General features: G+C 46.3%; 1 protein-coding gene across 1 annotated transcript in view; it reads left to right on the top strand.

Annotated features, from left to right (window-relative positions):
- Positions 1 to 3,982: 3,982 nt before the first annotated feature.
- Positions 3,983 to 21,237, top strand: part of GREB1 (growth regulating estrogen receptor binding 1) — a 207,140-nt gene continuing 189,885 nt past the window's right edge. The window contains exons 1-2 of the mRNA XM_075341115.1: positions 3,983 to 4,321; positions 19,706 to 19,816. Of these exons, the coding sequence (XP_075197230.1) occupies positions 4,165 to 4,321; positions 19,706 to 19,816 (268 nt within the window). The 5' untranslated portion in view covers positions 3,983 to 4,164. The remainder of the gene's footprint in view (positions 4,322 to 19,705; positions 19,817 to 21,237) is intronic.

Here is a 21,237-nt window from a genome sequence, read left to right on the forward strand (position 1 = left end):
CGCGGGTGTGACGCTGACCCAGGCCGCCGCCTTGCTAGGCCCGGCCCGCCAAGACCCCACCGCAGCAGCGACGCTCATCCACGCCGCAGGCGAGGTGCTGAACCAGGCCGCAGCCACGCCAGGTGCGGCCCGCCAAGCTCCGATCGCTGCAGCGACGCCCAGCCCAGCCTGCACAGATCCCATCGTAGCTGCAACGCCAATTCAGGCCGCCGCAGCGATGCCCTGCCCGGCCCGCCAAGAACCGGCCACAGTAGCGATGCCCGCTAAGACTCCAGCTGCGACCCTGAGTAAGACTGCAACAGCAACGCTGATCCAGGCCGCCGCCATGTCAGGCGCGGCCCGCCAAGACCAGGCCGCCGCCATGTCAGGCGCGGCCCGCCAAGACAAGAATGTACCTCTGTTTACCCCGGCCTGCAAGGCCAGAGCAGACACCGCTCCCCAGTCTAAGGAGGTCCCTGCTAGGAAGTCCCTGATAGGAGAGGACCCCGAATACTGGAAGCTGAAGGCTGACCTAGAGGCCCAGTTCCCACAGGAGATGGTGGATCGGTACCTGCTCCCTCCGCACACCCCCAAGGCGACTTCTGCAGTAACCACGCCAAAGAGTCCTCCGCCAGGGCCTGCTGATGACCACCCATCCCCGGCGCTGCCACAACAGGAGTGCTCAGAAGAACTAAGGGGGAGGGGAGGCCAGGAAGCTGAGGAGCTGACCCCGGAGCCATCAGCAGTGGATCCATGCCCAGAGCCAGAGATGCTGCCGTATTCCCGCTGGGATGAAGAGGAAGAGTTGCCTAGAAACCTCACCTGGGGGCCTGCAGGCAGTGAAGTAACAGCCCAGCAGAATCCAGCCCGTAGGACACGGCGCCGTAGCAGAACAAGGTTTTCCCCTGCACCGCAGTCTCCAGAGCAGAAAGACGAAGTCATGGCCAGAGACTTGGAGGAGAAACGGTTCCTGAGAAGGGCCAAATCCCAGGTTAGACGCCCACTTTGTCGTGGTGTAGTAGAGGATTTCAGTTTGAAGAGTGGATATGGCTTCATAGTAGCTCCTGGTATAAAAGAAGGCATATTTGTGAATAGAAGAGATGTTAGAGCCCATTTGCCCAGAGGACATCCGGGAAGGAACTTACAGATGGGGGATACAGTGGAATTCACCATGCACCAAGGAGAAAGAGGATGGTATGCACTTGACGTTACACCATGTACCAGAGATTCCTATAGAAACCCAGTTGTCTCCATACCACAAGAAAAAGAAACAGATACAGAACAAGAAACAGATGTAGAAGAAGAAGGAAAAGACAGAGATGGAGAAAACAACAGGTGCCGCAGCCCTACAGGCCCAAGCCCTGGTAAGGAGGAATCTATGTAAAGTAAAGAAAGAAGTACAGAAGTTACCAGTTTGACAAGTTTTGAAAAGTTTTGCAACGTTAATGTTCAAGAAATGTGCCCACATGAACTAATGTGAGAAACCCATGAACCTTAAGGCTATGAACTGGCTATAGCCACAAACTCTCGCAGTGTAAATAGTTACCCCAGAGGTACCACCACCAGAGCCAGCCTGTTTAGGGGCTTGGCTCACCTGCAACCAGGGAGCACGTCCGTTTATGGGGCCTTGGCTCGCCTGCAACCAGGGAGCACGCCTGTTTATGGGGCCTGGCTCTCCACCACAAAGAGGGTACCTCGTCAGCACCAACCGTGAAGGCCGCCTCTGGATCCTGCCAGAAGTGGCTGAAGGCGCGGCTTCACCAGGCCAGGTATGCCCTGAAGACCACTAGACCATGAAAGCCGCCTCTACATCCTGCCAGAAGTGGCTGAAGGCGCGGCCAACGGGAGAGGCAGATTGGAGGAAAGGTCTGGGGAAGTGGATGGCCCAGACCTGGTTACCAAAAAGAAACCGGTGACCTACCTCCTGAAAGGGGTTTAGGGTGGGTTAACGGACTTGTGGGTGGAGGGTGGTGATGTATGGTACCTGGTGGTTTTAAAAGTTTTACCATGTTTTAATGTTTTATGCATTTTAAACTGTTGTCTTGCAGCCCGAGGACGTGCTGGTGATAACTAAGGGGGAATGTGGCGCCCCTGACCTCGTCAGGCACCACTGAGTACTGCACCCATGCTGGGGACAGTACAATACAGGTAATCCAGAAGGCTGACCGAGGTGTGACTACACAGGCGCATAGTGATCAGGTCTCACACATGTACCTTTGGGAGGACCCCTGGGGATCCCAGGAGGGGGTAAAAGCCTTCACCTCCACTTGAGGAGTGGAGGGGGCGAAACCTCCATCTCCACTCAAGGGGTGTGGTAGAGAGCCTGGTTGCTAGGTGGCGTAGGCAGGCACAAGGGGAAAAGAGAAGGAGGAGTAAACAGTCTGAAGCAGAGTGTGGAGGAGTGAGGAGCATGGAAGTGGAGCTCAGACAGGAGCAGCAGTGCAGGTCCCACGAGTGAGCCAGTTTAGTGTGCAGCTCAGGAAGAGCAGAAGCAGACCCTGGAGCTGTTGCAGTCTAACAGCGTCCGCGCAGTGACTACCGACGGGGGAGAACGGTCACCTGGTAGTGCTGCCCGAACACCACACACAGCTGGAGAGAGAGCAGTGTAGTGGAAAGTAAGGAGACTGTCAGGGAGTACCAGGCACCAAACGGGCGGCAGATCCCGATGCGGGGATAGATCCACCTTTCCTTGCTAAACCTGCCGGTGTGGGGCCCTTAAAGCCCACGCCACAACACCACAAAAGCCGCAGCCACGTAGCCACAGTGAGGGCCCATAGTTCACAGGAGGCAAGCAGCTGGAGTGATCTGGTCCAGGCGACAAGCAAACGGCAAACAAACGAGGGGAGCAGCTACTTCCCTGGGTGACCCCCATAGGGACTAAAAGTCGGGGTTACCACAAACCACAGAAGGGCTAAGGAAGGCGAGTCGGTAGCCACCCTCATCAGTCAGCCTGAAGGACACCTGGTTCCAGCCTGGTTCATCCCAGCTACGCCCGGGTTACTCACCCTGCCATCAACAGTGAGTAAAACCCCTGAAAGACATTCTGCTTGTGTTGAGTTATTCTGCGCCTTGTGGTTCTACACACCTACACAGGGCCCTGGGGCTTGCCTCACTCTCAGGAGGCTACTACAACTGACTGCACCCACCATCAGCCCCAGGCCTCCCTTAATCTGCAGTGGCGGTCCCCACTGACCGCAATTCTGAGAGTGGCGTCACGACAATCCTAAAAGAAGGTTTCCTACCTGTGGCAAGATCCAGCTGCGTGGAGTCCCTGAAGGTAATGCACCGACACAATACTTGCGGGGCTTCACATGTATCACGAAAAAAATAAAGCAAAAATTATTTGAAGATTCAAACAAAACAGTTTATTAAAACCATGACTGGTCAGGAATGGGAATAAATGTCCCGGTCTAGAACTGTCTTATAATATAATATCAGTTGAGATTTATGAGATTTTTTTAGGTATTTGTATAGATAAATTATCTCAGCTCTTGAACGTGATTTCTTTTTGCCTCTTTAATAAAAGATACAGAGTCTTCCGCAGTTTAATGATCTGTCCTAAGAACAAGTTGTATATGACGTCCTGAGATGATCTCGGATGACGAAGGAGTTCGGAGAGGGTGAGGGGGTTTAAGGGGTCAGCATGTTCTCCTGATGAAGGGGTTAATTGGAGAGTTCAGATGTGTCTCTCTGCTCACAATGAGTCTCTATCTCTTTTTTGGAGGCAGGAAATGTATTGTCTGACAAACAGTTCTTACTGAGATGTTCTTGTACAGCTTGTAAACCATAGGGAGTCTTCTGTGGGATCACAGAGCCGGTAAGATCTTTTATATAAGGTGTCAGTCTGTGGTCACTGCTGGGGACTTGGAAATAGCTGCTGGCAGGTTGTTTCCTGTAATATATCAAGCCCAGGCTCAGATCACACAGTCAAAGAGGAGGAATTGGCTGCCTGATTGCAGCTACACAGTGCTCACTACAACACTCTGCTCATTGCTCTGCTCCAGGACACACAGGACACTTGGGCTTCTCTTCTATAACCGCCATGGTCCTTCTATACCAATACCCATACACGTGACCCCGCAGGACTGGAGGGCACTTATTTCTTAGGAGACCAGAGAGGATCTGTACTTTGCAGGAAATTTGTCCTTAAAGTCTAACTTCTGTGTTCTTCTCCTCCTATGGAAGATGGGGAATTCGTATGCCGGACAACTGAAGACAACGCGTTTTGAGGAAGTTCTGCACAATTCCATCGAGGCTTCGCTGAGGTCCAACAACTTGGTCCCAAGACCGATATTTTCCCAACTCTACTTAGAAGCTGAACAGCAGTTATCATCTCTAGAAGGTAAGAGGCTGCTCCTTATTCTACTTTCTAAGGAGGATCACTCTTCCAATATCACACTCAAAATTTAACTTCATAGAATTCGGGTTCGAATTTGACCTTACATAACACCTGCATGGAGTTGGTACGATGTCTCCTACCAGATACTCCATAAGCTTCCTTGGAAATGGATCTGGGATAGGTGGCAAGTCATTGGGGACTGGGACTGATATGATAAATTATATTCTGTGTACACCACTATGAAATATGTCGGTGCTGTGTAAGTTATCACCTATTAGTTATATAGGGTCAATTTAATTTATAGTAAATACTACTGAGAATATGGAGACATCTAAGACCTTGGAGAGGAAGAGGGTTCTGAGCTCAGGAGCTTACTATCTAAGAGGAGCAGCAAGGCAGAGAGTCAGTAACTCGGGTGGGGGATGGAGATCAGGAGAGTGGCCTTGCTGTAATGAGGTATTAGGACGGAAATGGAGGTGGATAGGTCACATTGTGGATTCATCATAGAGATCTAACGTCCCAACTATTCATACTTATGGTCAGAATAAATCACCAAGAATGTAACTTTCTAATCTGTAGATGATTTATAAAGTAATGAGATTGTATTGTAAAGGATTAGCTATTGTACAGAATATATAACATTAACAACAGTAAATAATGATCTCGATTTAAAAGACACGTTTTTGCAAAATAGTCTGAAAATTTTCAAAATAAAGAAAAAACAAAAATTCTATCTATGTGTTTATCTATCCAATTCTATCTATTTATCTATCTAACCATATATCCATCTATTATCTATCTATATTCTATCTATCTATTCAATTATCATCTATCTATTTATCTTTCTATCTATCTGTCCCTCTATCTATCTATCTATCTATCTATCTATCTATCTATCTATCTATCTATCTATCTATCTATCTATCTATCTATCCCTCTATCTATCCCTCTATCCCTCTATGTATCCCTCTATCCCTCTATATATCCCTCTATCCCTCTATCTATCTATCTATCTATCTATCTATCTATCCCTCTATCTATCTAACCATATATCTCTATCTAACTATCCATCTATTATCTATCTCTCTATCTATCCATCTATCTATCTATTTATCCGTCTATCCCTCTATGTATTTATTTATATTCTATCTATCTATCCCCCTGTTTTTCTAAGCAACATATAAAAATATAATATAAAATGATCCAATAAAAATAATAATAAAATGTAGATATTTCTATTTTTAGAGTGAACACTGAACATTAATTTTCGGCATATTGATAACTAAAATTATCCCAACTATTATAGTCATTCGTAGCTGCATCACTTGTAATATTATTACTTCATAAGAGAAGAAACAGCAACAATAATTCCTGTAATATTAATCATAAAAGCTGTAATCGGTACTATACTATAACAAGTAATATTACTATTGATACCAGCTTTCATATTGGTATATATTTTTTTTCTCACTACTATTAGTTTTGCTGATTAGCTATAATAAATCATAGGTCATCAATGGCAATAATTGTTTTCTAATTATGGTCGATTCTATAAAGTAACTTGCGCTGTTATTAGACATGGTAAAAATGTAACCTTTTATACTTTTCACACACATGCGCACACGCGCACACACGCGCACACATGCGCACATATGCGCACACATGCGCACACACACACTAACATGCATGCACGCAAACTCACACACACACACACACACACACATGAGTTTTGTTTTTTTGTTTTGCAAAGCTCTAAACAAGTCTCAGACAAGTCAGACAAATGTTGTTGGTCTCAGGACTTGTCTGAAGACTTCCCGACTCTGAGTAAGCCTAGTCTTAGTCAGTCTTGTAAGGGAAAATAACTGCACAACCAGAAGGTTTGAAAATCCAGCTTGACAACCCAAGTATCTTATGTCGAGGCCAGCCATATTGTTTGTCACCAAGTTTTCTTCAGCACTAATGTCCTTATTGGTTATTGTCTAATAATTTTTGTCCATCAATTGACTACAAATTATGTAACAAAGATGAATTTTTCATTTTAAATGGCTTCCTACAAAACAGGCTAAATATTCTGAAAATATTAATTAAATCTAATTTTTAATAAATAATGAAAATAGTATTCATGTTGAACCTCCGCTCCCTTCATTGTCTCGGGGACTGCCGAAAATAGCAGAACTTGCTTAGCTTTCTCCGGCAGTCCCATAGATATTGAGTGGAGGGAAGATTCAACATGAACACCTCTACTTCAGTCAGGATCGGGTCAGAGAGCTCTTGTTTTGGGATTCCAGAGTCACGATCTTGATATCAGTAGGGATTCCAGCAGTCGCACCCAGCAATAAGTAAGTTACCCCTAGGTATAGGGGGTAACTTGTGATTTTGGGAATAATCGAGTTGAATCTGTAAGATTAATTGCAGTCCTATGTGATGCACAATACTACATGGGGATATTATACTGTCATTAATAAAGATTGACAAACAGAGCTCTGCTGCATATACAGCACCTTGCAAAAGTATTCATACCCCATGAACTTTTCCACATTACACCAACAAACTTAAATGCATTTTGTTTAGATTTTTTGTGATATACCAAGATTAAGTAGCAAGTATCATATATATTTTAAAATGATACATCTGAAAATTGTGATATACATTTATATTCAGCCCCCCTGAGTCAATACTTTTGTAGGACCGCCATTCTCTAATTACTGATGCAAATCTTTGGTCTAGGTCTCTACCAGCTTTGCACAGCTAGAGACTGTCATTTTTTGCCCATTCTTCTTTGCAAAATAGGTCAGCAATTTTCAAGTCTTGTTACAGATCCTCAATGGGATTTAGGTCTGGACTGTGACTGGGTCATTCAGACATGTGAATATGCTTTGATCTAAACTATCCCATTGGAGGTCTGCAGGATGTTTAGGGTAATTGTCCTCCTAGAAGATGAAACTACGCCCTAGTGTCAAGTCTTTTGCAGCCTCTAACTGGTTTTCCTCCAGGATTGCCCTGTATTTAGCTCCATACAACTTTACATCAACTCTGGCCAGCTTCCATGTCCCCGCTGAAGAAAAGCCTCCCTACAGCAGGATCCTGCCACCCCCATGTGTGGTGGTGGGGATGCTGTTTTCAGGTTGATGTCCATTGTTAGTTTTCCACCACACATAGTATTTTATATTTAGCCCAAAAAGTTCTAATTTTTTGTCATCTGACAGGAGCATCTTCTTCTACATCCTAGGTGTGCCCTACATGTTTTTTTTCCAAACTGCAAATAGGTCTTCTTTATGGCTTGCTTTAAAAAAATATCTTTCTTCTTGCCATTCTTTCATAAAGACCATATTTGTGGAGTATAGGACAAACACTTGTCCTGTGAACAGATTCTCCCACCTGAGCTGTGACCATGCGCCTCTTGGCTGCTTCTCTGAATAGTGTTCTTGTTGCTTGGAATGTCAGTTTAGCTGGATGTCTTGGTAGGTTTGCTGTTGTGCCGTACTCCTTCCATTTTTGGATGATGGATTGATCAATGCTCCGTGAGATGTGCAGAACTTGGGCTATTTTGTTTTATAAGCTAACTGTACTCTTCTCCACTACTTTATCCCTGACCTGTCTTCTGTGTTCCTTGGTTTTCATGATGGTGATTAATCCCTAATATTCTAAAATAAACCTCTGATGCCTTCACAAAACAGCTGTGGTTATACTAAGAACACATTACACACAGATGGACTGAATTTACTAATTATGTGACTTTTTGAGGCGATTGGTCACTCAGGATTATATTTCCTGCTATCAGAAGAGGGTTTAATATAAATGCATGTCACAATTTTTCAGATTTATATTTTTTAAATATTTAGAAAACGTGCCTCATTTCCTTTACACTTCACAAATACTTGTTTCTTTGTATTGGTATATCACATAAAATCCAAATAAAATAGAAATACATTTGTGGGTATAACGATAAAAAAGTGTGGAGAACTTCATGGGGTATGAACACTTTTTAAAGGCAGTGTATATTTGTTGTAAAGCTTTGTCATGATACTAATGACTTTTACTTGATCTTCTCTTTACATATCCCATGTATATATTCAGATCATGGTGCCATGTACGCTATCAGACCCACATCTAAAGCTCCTTTGTGCTCATGTTTCACTGCCTTTCTCAGTAGGGACACGATTAATTTAGTTCCTAATTCCCTAAAATTTCCTGGATTAGTGGAGAAGGGATTTTACTATTCATTTCTCTGCATTTATCCCCGGAAAGAGAAAACAGGATTAAGGATTTATCAGTCAGAGCGCTATGAGATCTGAGTGGTTTTCCTCTATCATGAGATGAAATTTGGACTTTATTTCAGTGATCGGTGATATTATTATTATTTTTTATTATTATAGCGCCATTTATTACATAGCGCTTTACAAGTGAAAAGGGTATACATAAAAACTAGTACAACAATCATTAACAGTACAAGACAGACTGGTATAGGAGGAGAGAGGACCTTGCCCGTGAGGGCTCACAGTCTACAGGGGATGGGTGAGGGTACAATAGGTGAGGATAGAACTGGTTGCGCAGTCGTGTGCTGGACTGAGGGTTATTGTGGGTTGTAGGCTTGTTGGAAGAGGTGGGTCTTCAGGTTCTTCTTGAAGCTTTTGGTAGGAGAGAGTCTGATATTCTGGGGAAGAGCGTTCCAGAGTATGGGGGAGGCACGGGAGAAATCTTGTATGCGATTGTGGGAAGAGGAGATGAGAGGGGAGTAGAGATGGAGATCTTGTGAGGATCTGAGGTTGCGTGCAGATAGGTACCGGGAGACTAGGTCACAGATGTAAGGAGGAGACAGTTTATGGATGTCTTTGTATGTCATAGTTAATGTTTTGAGCTGGAGTCTTTGGGCAAAGGGAAGCCAGTGAAGAGATTGGCAGAGTGTCGAAGCTGGGGAATAGCGAGGGGAGAGGTAGATTAAGCGGGATGCAGTGTTTAGGATGGATTGGAGGGGTGCAAGAGTGTTAGAAGGGAGGCCAGAGAGCAGGAGGTTGCAGTAGTCGAGGCGGGAGATGATGAGGGCATGTACTAATGTTTTTGCTGATTCTTGGTTAAGGAAAACACGGATCCGGGAGATATTTTTGAATTGTAGTCGGCATGAGGTGAAGAGGGCTTGGATGTGCGGCTTGAAGGATAGAGCAGAGTCAAGGGCTACCATTTTTTTTTATAGAACTTCAACTGTTCCTACCCATCTTAAAGTGCCCATATACATTAGGCTGGACAGTGACGAATTTTGGTATTTTAGCTGTTTGCCAAAATATACTCAAGATACAGTTATATAATCAATATGGGCTTAAAGTGCCGAGACTCCGTTTTAATTAGAGGGCATCCACATCCTAATCGAAGTAAGGGTTTAGGAATTACAGCTGCCTCCAAAAGTACGTGGACAATTATCCCAAAAGCTCTTCAATGGCCTGCAAGGGCTATTCCTCATTAATCCATCATCAATAAAAGGGGTTGTCCGGTCAATATCTATAAGTGCAGTCACCCCTCATAGTCCTCCAGAAATTATAATGCACACCTCATAGACCTCCATATATTAGAGTTCACCCCCATAGTCCTCCATATAGTATAATGCACCCACCATAGTCCTCCATATACCGTATTACTTAGAAAATAAGGCAGCAGTTTATATTATTTTTTCCTGTGAAACATGCACTAGGGCTTATTTGCAGGGAATGTCTTATATTTTCCCATGAACAACAATCCACATTTATTCTTGAACAGAAAAATCAACGTTTATTCACATATAATCCTATCATCACATTCTGGATCATCAACATTTTGTGCTGATCCTTTTACTAGTTCAGATGCACATTTACTTATCTGACCTGCTATTCTCATGGTGCAGAACCCGTTCTATAGTGGTGTGTACATACCATATTTACGAAGGTTTAAATTACTTGCTTACATTTATTATTCTCTATGTACTGATAAGTTTATCCCCAAAAGAAAGCAGACACCCCCTAAAAGAATTGCACTTACGAGACCCCAAACAATTAGCGTTGGCAAGTGAATGGGATCTCACATCAGGGCCGCCACCAGGGGGAGACAAACAGGACTCTAGTCCGGGGCCCCAACAGAAGGGGGGCCCCTTCACGCTTCATTTATTGGCTTACAAACCAGGGTGGAGGCGGAGCAGGGATGGAGGCGGAGCTGGGGTGGAGTCTCAAGTGGGCCCCAAAATTATGCCAGTCAGGGGCCCTGTAATTTCTAATGGTACCCCAGCTCACATACAAATCTGCGTTGCTGTCAGGTCCCCCTGCGTTCTACAGCGTTTTTTTCCCCTGGTGACAGGAAGCAGAGTGATACTGGTGCGCAATCTGTTTGTGAGAGCGGCAATGCAATGCAGCTAGAACAATGAGGGACCTGACAGTGACGCAGATCTCTGTCTGAGAGCCCATCCACCATTGGCGCGTGCCAACTGTAATTATTTAGGGTCTGCTGAGTTTGATTTGTTTTGGGGGAGGGGGATATGCTTTCTTTTGGGGGTATCTGCTTTCTTTTGAGAATGTCTGCTTTCTTTGATGAAGAGTCCTTCTTTAACTTTCTTAGCTGCTTGGACACTTCCTTATGGAATTGCAACTAGGGCTTATTTTTGGAGTAGGGCTTACATTTGAAGTATACCAAAAAAAAGCCCCCAAAATCCTAAAAGGGCTTATTCTTGGAGTAGGTCTTGTTTTCAGGGAAACAGGGTATTATAATGCACCACATAGTCCTCCATATATTATAATGGACTCCCCCATACTCCTCCATATATTATAATGCACCTCATATTCCTCCATATTTTATAATGTACCCCATAGTCCTCCACGTATTATAATGTACCCTACATAGTCCACTATGTATTATAATGCACCCCATAGTCCTCCATATATTACAGTCCACCCATATAGTCCTCCATATAGTATAACGTACCCCCATAGTCCTCCATAATAATAATAATAATAATAATCTTTATTTAGCATTAACATATTCCGCAGCGCTTTACATACATCAGCAACACTGGAAATATATTGGTGACCTGTTTAATATTTATTTCATCCGCTGTATGTCAAAAATTCTATGCTATGATAAAAAGGAGAGCTGAAAAATAGGCACTGAGTACTTAAAATTTTTATAATTTGGACCTGCAGCAATATTGCGGCCTTGTGGCACCTTTCACCATAGTTATTTCTTGTTTTATTTTATAAGAAGTGAGAATGGAATTATACAAGTTTCTAATGCTTCTGTGACCTCAATGGGATGTCTTATTTAATGAGAGTAGAGGAGGAAAAATGAAAAAAAGATCTACTCCAAAGATCTACTACTTGCTTCTCATTATGGTTGGCGATTTTTGTTTTTACACATAGAGATTTTAAAGATATACTGCGGTATTGCTTTAAATAATTCACTGCTAAAGTATTTCTCTAGAATATTAGTTCCTTGTTACACCTTTGTGGACATTTTTTTTTCCTAAGGTGGTTGCTCCTTTTTTTTTTTAACAGACAGGGAAAGGTTTTACCTCACAGAAAGGAGCAGCTCTGATCCCGTGCTGTGCTATCTGTATATTCTTTTTTGCATCATCCCCTGCCCAGGAGATGTGGTATGATCAGACCATGTCTCTATACGGTCAGTCCCGGCCATTACACAGCACAGAGCAGGGGCATATATAAAAGATTATCTCAGCACAGGAACATTATAATGGAAAAAAAAAAATCAAATTTTCATTCCAAGAACCTTTGTTTAAAGTGTAATTTGTTCATAAAACAACCCCTTTAAATGCCTGTAGTTGGGGCTAAAAATAATTTTTGTAATTGGGTTTCATTAAAAATCTTGCACCTTTTAGCTTTTACAGGATCTTTGTTGTCTGTGGTCATAAATCAGCTGAGAGGAGCTCAAAGAATACACAGAGCCTATAAAAAGGGAACGGTGCAACATTGTTAATCAAGCCCAATTGCATAATGATTTTTAGCACCAATTTCATAGGTTAAGGTAAAAAAAATAATGACCATTGGGTTGAAAAATTTGAGCTTCAGTATCTCACTTCTGTCATTTTTGCCAATTCACTTAGGGGTCTGGAGTTTATCAGACATACAGTGTATTCATGTTTCCATAGACTGGCTTTTTTGTGAGCCGGTGCTCGGCTTGTGCTTAGACAAAGCAGCCAAAATGAACAAGCTGAGCTGCAAAAAGTGTGGAGAGCAGTGGCGTAACTAGAGTTCAATGGGCTGCATTAGATGTATACTTTTAGCGTTCTAAAGCCTATAAAGACATACAAATTGCCCTGCCCTCATGTGGTTTTGTATCCTATCCTTTTCTAATGTATTTCATTCTGGCCTTCTACCTGGTAAATATGTCCCCCATCCTGGTAAATGTCCCCCATCCTGGGCTGCTTACTAGCAAATATGTCCCCCATCCAGACAAATGTCCCCCATCCTGTTCTTATGTACCCCATCCTGGGCTCCTTCCTGGTAAATATGTCCTGGTATATACAGTCATATCAAAAAGTTTGGGCACCCCTATTAATGTTAACCTTTTTTCTTTATAACAATTTGGGTTTTTGCAACAGCTATTTCAGTTTCATATATCTAATAACTGATGGACTGAGTAATATTTCTGGATTGAAATGAGGTTTTTGTACTAACAGAAAATGTGCAATCTGCATTTAAACTATATTTGACAGGTGCATAAGTATGGGCACCCTTATCAATTTCTTGTTTTGAACCCTCCTAACTACTTTTTGCTGACTTACTGAAGCACTAAATTGGTTTTGTAACCTCATTGAGCTTTGAACTTCATAGGCAGGTGTATCCAATCATGAGAAAAGGTATTTAAGGTGGCCACTTGCAAGTTGTTCTCCTATTTGAATCTCCTATGAAGAGTGGCATCATGGGCTCCTCAAAACAACTCTCAAATGATCTGAAAACAAAGATTATTCAACATAGTTGTTCAGGGGAAGGATACAAAAAGTTGTCTCAGAGATTTAAACTGTCAGTTTCCACTGTGAGGAACATAGTAAGGAAATGGAAGAACACAGGTACAGTTCTTGTTAAGCCCAGAAGTGGCAGGACAAGAAAAATATCAGAAAGGCAGAGAAGAATGGTGAGAACAGTCAAGGACAATCCACAGACCACCTCCAAAGACCTGCAGCATCATCTTGCTGCAGATGGTGTCAATGTGCATCGGTCAACAATACAGCGCACTTTGCACAAGGAGAAGCTGTATTAGAAAGTGATGTGAAAGAAGCCGTTTCTGCAAGCACGCCACAAACAGCGTCGCCTGAGGTATGCAGAAGCACATTTAGACAAGCCAGTTACATTTTGGAAGAAGGTCCTGTAGACTGATGAAACAAAGATTGAGTTGTTTGGTTATACAAAAAGGCGTTATGCATGGAGGCAAAAAAACACGGCATTCCAAGAAAAGCACTTGCTACCCACAGTTCAATTTGGTGGAGGTTCCATAATGCTTCGGGGCTGTTTGGCCAATGCCGGCACCGGGAATCTTGTTAAAGTTGAGGGTCGCTTGGATTCAACTCAGTATCAGCAGATTTTTGACAATAATGTGCAAGAATCAGCGACTAAGTTGAAGTTACGCAGGGGATGGATATTTCAACAAGGCAATGATCCAAAGCATCGCTCCAAAATCTACTCAGGCATTCATGCAGAGGAACAATTACAATGTTCTGGAATGGCCAACCCAGTCCCCAGACCTGAATATCATTGAAAATCTGTGGGATGATTTGAAGCGTGCTGTCCATGCTCGGCGACCATCAAACTTACCTGAACTGGAATTGTTTTGTAAACAGGAATGGTCAAATATACCTTCATCCAGGATCCAGGAATTCATTAAAAGCTACAGAAAGTGAATAGAGGCTGTGATTTTTGCAAAAGGAGGATCTACAAAATATTAATGTCACTTTTATGTTGAGGTGCCCATACTTATGTGACTCGCCCACCCCAGGGCTATGGGACACCCGGTGCCGGGCCGGACTAGTCCGGGGGTAATCAGTGGTGGCGGGGTCCGACTCCGTGGCCCTGGTGGGTGTCAGTTAAATATGGCTGATGACTTGGGGTTTGTGTTCGTGACGCCACCTGTGGTATGCGGCTATTAAGCCGCCGCTGCTGTGTGAGGCCTCCGGGGTGATGATATGGCAGCAATGGTGGTACTGCTCCCCACAGGTGGAGCGGTGCCCCGGGGACACTGTTGGTGATTATTCATGTCTATGCAGAGAAATAACTGAGGCAACACCAGGGGTGCAGTTTCAAGGTCTTTACTCACAGTTCTTGTCAAGGCCTGCAGGAGCCTTTGGACTGCTAGGACCACCGTCAGGGACCTCCGCCGATCCCGGGAAGATCTGGGGGTTGATGCCAGTGCACCCCTCTAATTGTGTCCTTTCTCAGCCGACTTCACTGGCCACCAGCTCTGAAGCTATCTGTGGCCCTGGAATCCCTTTGTTCCCTGCTTGGTGTCACCTGGACCCTCGAGTCCCAGGGTCTTCACCAGGAAGCGTCACTTTCTTCTTTCTTTAGCTCCTGCCTGACTAGAGCTCTTCTTCTACTCTCTGTTTCTCTCCTTCTCTGTTGCTTTCTTTCTCTGTTGCGGACACTCTGAACTCACAGAGCTCCTTTCTCTTTCACAGCTACATGCTGGCTCCTCACTCTCTCACTCTCTGAGGTAAACTGAAACTCTGACCTTCCTCTCTGCTCTACACTCGGCTGGCTCTCCCCACCCCCCGGTTGCTAAGCTACCACCCTATGGGAGCAGGGATGGGTCTTACGACCCCTCCCAGCATGCAGCATGGGAGGGTTACTGCCACTATCCCTTGTCCCAGTGTGTGCCTAGCAATGGGTGTAGTGCAGTTTTACCTGTGAACTGGCATGTACCCCTTTCCTTACCCAGGATGGGACATCACACCTCTGACTGGGGTGCAATGCCTCTGTGGCGACGGAAGCCTCAGGGGCGCCACACTCCCCCACAGCGAATCCCAGCACGTCCTCGGGCTGAAACAACAAAAACAATGGAAGAAACTGCAAAATTTTGTTATGCATAAAACATTAAAACTTTAGGACATTACATCCCTTTATGGGAGGCACATAAATAACACATTCACCGGGGACCACATTCCAGTCCAGTGGCCCGGTAACACATAAACAGGGGGGGGGGGGTCATCTTCAAAAAGAACAGGGGACAAGGATTCAGGACTAGGGTGTCATCTTCGAAAAGAACAATGGGCAGACATTCAGGGGCTATGTACTGTCCTGACTCCATTAACTCCTTGTCGTCCTCCACCAGGGGCTCCGACCCTTGATGGCGCCCACTGGGACTCTGACCCAGCGACGGTCAACAAGTCAGACAAGGTCCTCCTCCTTCCACCTCTTGTGCTGGGTGGCGTCTCCTGGAGAACTTAGGGACGTTCAACAAAGGCAGGAAGCATTATTTCTGGAGCAGGTCCTTTAAAACTTTCAACTCGGACGTTTAACTTCAGGGGTTATATACAGTTCAGCATCTTCTTTCCTTCCTAATTACTTGTGAGGATAGATGCGGGGGTCCCACTCCGGCATTGCTCCAGGCAGCGGGTAGGCCGAGGAGATCATCGTCTGCGTCTCCTGAGTGCTGGTCGCTGGCCTACTACGGGGCGCTGCAGCCTGGGTAGGAGTGGGGCTGCTGCGGGGTGATGGTATCGGAGCTGCGTCCTCCTCTGGATGTTCAGGGGTCTGCTCTTTAGCCACAACAGTTGCTGGGATAGACGGCGTTGCGGCCTGGTCTGATCTGGCCGGATAGGGTGTTTCTGCGCCGGACGTCTCAGCAGGGACTTCAGTCAGGGTCGCAGCATGGACCTCAATGGGTATCGCAGCAGAGACTTTAATGGGCATCGCAGCAGAGACCCCAGTCGGGAGCACAGCAGGGATCGCATTCGGGATCGCAGCAGGGATCGCACTCGGGATCGCACTCGGGATCGCAGCGGGGATCGCGGCGGGCATCGCAGTGGCCTCTGGTAGTAACGCCGGCGGGGTCAGCACACCCGATCGGGCAGGGGCAGTATAGGACTCACCCAGGGTTAGGCCGGAGATGCTCTGCAGCAGGATCGCCATCGCTGGTGTGGGCTCCGCATGGTCGTGGGCGGCACCTCCACACAGGCCTTGCTGCACAGACACCTGCAGCTTCCTCATGGCCAGCACCATCTCCTTCTCCCACACGGCTGTCTCCCGTCCGCTCTGCTCGTTCATCCTGTCAGCCGTTCCCCCGACTTCAGCCTCCAGCTCAGCGGCGGTCACAGGCCTGATCCAGGTGAGCTCCTCCTGGCCTCCGCTTGCAGGAGCCATCTTCTTTCTTCCTCCATACAGCAGCATTCTTAGCGCGCCATTTTTCTCTCCTCTGCTCTGCATAGCGGGCACTGCTTCGCGCTCTTTTGCCAAGACCAAGGGGGCGGGGCTTCTCTTTGCGCCCTTTCTTCTGACACGCCCCCCTTCTTCCCGCTCTCAGCAGCGCTAATGGCGGCGGTTTCCACAGTAAAACACACAGTCTTTTTAAAGGCGCACAGTACCCGGTGGGCGCCGGGCACGAGATCCTGTTCGTGACGCCAAAATTTGACTCGCCCACCCCAGGGCTATGGGACACCCGGTGCCGGGCCGGACTAGTCCGGGGGTAATCAGTGGTGGTGGGGCCCGACTCCGTGGCCCTGGTGGGTGTCAGTTAAATATGGCTGATGACTTGGGGTTTGCGTTCGTGACGCCACCTGTGGTATGCGGCTATTAAGCCGCCGCTGCTGTGTGAGGCCTCCGGGGTGATGATATGGCAGCAATGGTGGTACTGCTCCCCACAGGTGGAGCGGTGCCCCGGGGACACTGTTGGTGCTTATTCGTGTCTATGCAGAGAAATAACTGAGGCAACACCAGGGGTGCAGTTTCAAGGTCTTTACTCACAGTTCTTGTCAAGGCCTGCAGGAGCCTTTGGACTGCTGGGACCACCGTCAGGGACCTCCGCCGATCCCGGGTAGATCTGGGGGTTGATGCCAGTGCACCCCTCTAATTGTGTCCTTTCTCAGCTGACTTCACTGGCCACCAGCTCTGAAGCTATCTGTGGCCCTGGAATCAATTCGTTCCCTGCTTGGTGTCACCTGGACCCTCCGAGTCCCAGGGTCTTCACCAGGAAGCGTCACTTTCTTCTTTCTTTAGCTCCTGCCTGACTAGAGCTCTTCTTCTACTCTCTGTTTCTCTCCTTCTCTGTTGCTTTCTTTCTCTGTTGCGGACACTCTGAACTCACAGAGCTCCTTTCTCTTTCACAGCTACATGCTTTCTCCTCACTCTCTCACTCTCTGAGGTAAACTGAAACTCAGACCTTCCTCTCTGCTCTACACTCGGCTGGCTCTCCCCACCCCCCGGTTGCTAAGCTACCACCCTATGGGAGCAGGGATGGGTCTTACGACCCCTCCCAGCATGCAGCATGGGAGGGTTACTGCCACTATCCCTTGTCCCAGTGTGTGCCTAGCAATGGGTGTAGTGCAGTTTTACCTGTGAACTGGCATGTACCCCTTTCCTTACCCAGGATGGGACATCACACCTCTGACTGGGGTGCAATGCCTCTGTGGCGACGGAAGCCTCAGGGGCGCCACATATGCACCTGTCAAATTTAGTTTATATGCAGATTGCACATTTTCTGTTAGTACAATAAACCTCATTTGAATTCTGAAATATTACTGAGTCCATTATTTATTAGATATATGAAACTGAAATAGCTGTTGCAAAAACCCAAATTGTTATGAAGAAAAAAGGTTAACATTAATAGGGGTGCCCAAACTTTTTCATATGACTGTATGTTCCCCATCCTGACATGTCCGCCATCCTACTAAATATGTCCCCCATTCTGGTACATATGTCCCTCATACTGGTATATACTGTCACCCTCCTTGTATATTCTGTCCCTCTCCTGGTATATACTGTCCCCCTTCTGGTATATATGCCCTTCATCCTTTTATATACTGTCCCCCTCCTGGTATATACTGTCCCCTTCCAAGTATACATGTTTCTCTCCTGGGCCACTCCTGGTATATACTGTCCCCCTCCTGCTATATACTGTGCTCACTCTCCCTGGCTCCCATGTTGCGCAACGTCCTCCTCTATAGTTGGCCCACAGTGGTCGACAGCTTTCACTGGCAGGACGTCATTGTCATGCGCTGCCTCAGTCACGGGGATGCCGCTGAAAGCTGCAGACTTCTGTTGGCCAGCAGCTTGTATTGCAGTACAGGGACCCGATGGGTCTGTGCACCGCGATGCATTTGAGCTGGATGTGCAGCCTCGGACGCACATCCAGCTAAAGCATGGGTTGGGGCCGGGGGGGGCACCTCCTTGCGACTGCGATCGTTCTGCCCCTGGTGGAGAGCGAGAAGCTTTAAAGGCCCCATAAACATTATACTACTGTCGCTGATCTCATCGATATCGAAGGGTTCGGCTGATGGACTAATGTTATGGGGGGTGCCGGCTGACTGATGGTCATGAGAGGTGTAGATTGTGCATGTTTGATTTTGGATTGCTGATTACATTGTTTACTCTGACATAAGTTACCGGTCGACATACTGTATCAGTTGGTGGCATTCTCATAGAGAATACAGGCGTACTAGGCCAAACAAGCCTGCATATGGGAATATCGGCTGAGATGGCTGTCGGCTGAACGATTGGATGGAGCATCATTTGGTCGGCAGCCATCTAATGTGTATATTCGGCCTTAAGGGCACGTTACACGCTACGATTTATCATACGATATGTCGTCGGGGTGACGTCGTTAGTGACGCAAATCCGGCCTCGTTTGACATATCGTAGCGTGTAACACAAATGAGCGACTGTGAATGAGCAAAAATACTCACCTTATCATTGCTCGTTGACACGTCGCTAATTTTCAAAAAATCGAACGTCCTTCTGTGCTCCGGTTGTTCATCGTTCCCGAGGCAGCACACGTCGCTCCATGTGACACCCCGGGAACGATGAACTGCAGCTTACCTTTGGCCGCCGGCAATGCGGAAAGAAGGAGGTGGGCGGGATGTTAAGTCCCGCTCATCTCCGCCCCTCCGCTTCTATTGGCCGGCCGCTGTTTGACATCGCTGTGACGCCGAACGTCCCTCCCCCTTCAGGAAGAGGATGTTCGCCGCCCACAGCGAGGTCGTTTGGAAGGTAAGTACGTGTGACGGGGGTTACCGAGTTTGTGCGACACGGGCAACAAATTGCCCATGCCGCACAAACGATGGGGGCGGGTGCGATCGCACATGTGAACGCACGATAAATTGATACGTGTAAAGCAGCCTTTAGTGACCGTATCTGAACAATTTTAATTGTTTTTCAACATAACTTATGATTCTTCTCATTTGAAAACATCCTTTTTAATATTCTGTAGGTGGAGTGGACAATGACGATGACGAAGAAGACGATGATGCATCTGGGTCAAGTAGCCCAGCTCATTCGTATCCGAACAAACCTCCACCTGAAGGCTGCTGTACAACTGACGGTGAGGAGCCTGCAGTACATATAGCATAATGTCATCTGTAATCTGTGCAATAAGTCTTAAAAATATTGTTGACCTCACACAAATCCCTTAGAAATCACTAACACATCCTGCTTTCCATTAATAAGCAGAACCAATGAGACAGCATTTCCTCGACCCAAAAAGGTACTATACACATTAAAAACTGTCAGCTGTACCTCCAATTTTGGTAGGACAGGCCAGCCATCCATTGTGCCCTCCCAAGAGATAAACTGCCCCAGGCAGAGTCTAGTCAAGGGTCCCCTTGGAGCTGCTGAGGATGCTTGTGTGTATTGCATATAGTTTGATGACATCTATCTAGGGTATAGGACTACAATTCTGGAAAAATAACTTTCTCATGTCAAAAGCTACTATGCAGCTGTAGGCACCAGATAGTGGCATATGCTGTGAATAGTTTTCACGGTATTACAGAGGTATTATTTTTTAGAAGCGGTATAGTTTGTAACATCTAAGGTCGCTTTCACACATCCTGCTTTTCATCACTTTGTCGGATCCGGCGCGCTCCCGTACAGTGTATACAGTACAATGGCCGCGCTGCAACTTCCTGGTCACATGCTCCGGTCACGTGACCGGAGCTTGTTGCGCAGCCATTGTACTGTATACACTGTACGGGAGAGCACCGGATCTGACAAAGTAAAGAAAAGCCGGATGTGTGAAAGCGGCCTAATAGGCTTGCCTACCATCAGTTCCAAATGTCCATTCCCAGAAAATAATGTCCTGGGTTTAAAGCCTTGTCCAAAATTGAGCAATCTTGCACTGTTTTAGCGCATAACTGGAAGAACTCGTATTAAAGGGAACCTGTCATGTCCAATATGCACCCAGAACCATGAGCAGTTCCGGGTGCATGTTGCTAATAGTCCCCTAACCGTCCCTGTATCTAGTAGCATAGATAAAACAGATCTTTAGAAAAAGTATTTCTAAAGATCCTTTATGATATGCTAATAAGCGTAGGGACTAATCGCAACGGGACTTCTGATCATGCACACTAAAGGATTCTTTACACGCTGCGACATCGCTAACGATATATCGTCGGGGTCACGGTGTTTGTGACGCACCTCCGGCGTCGATAGCAACATCGCAGCGTGTGACAGCTAGGAGCGACGATCAACGATCGCAAAAACGGCAAAAATCGTTGATCGTTGACACGTCGCTACTTTTCATAATATCGTTGCTACTGCAGGTACGATGTTGTTCGTCGTTCATACGGCACCACACATCGCTGTGTGTGACACCGCAGGAACAACGAACATCTCCTTACCTGCGTCCACCGGCAATGCGGAAGGAAGGAGGTGGGCGGGATCTTCCGCCCCCACTCATCTCCGCCCCTCCGCTGCTATTGGACGGCTGCTGTGTGATATCGCTGTGACGCCGCACGAACTTCCCCC

This window comes from Anomaloglossus baeobatrachus, chromosome 3 (genome assembly GCF_048569485.1).
Source record: "Anomaloglossus baeobatrachus isolate aAnoBae1 chromosome 3, aAnoBae1.hap1, whole genome shotgun sequence".
Classification (NCBI taxonomy): domain Eukaryota; kingdom Metazoa; phylum Chordata; class Amphibia; order Anura; family Aromobatidae; genus Anomaloglossus; species Anomaloglossus baeobatrachus.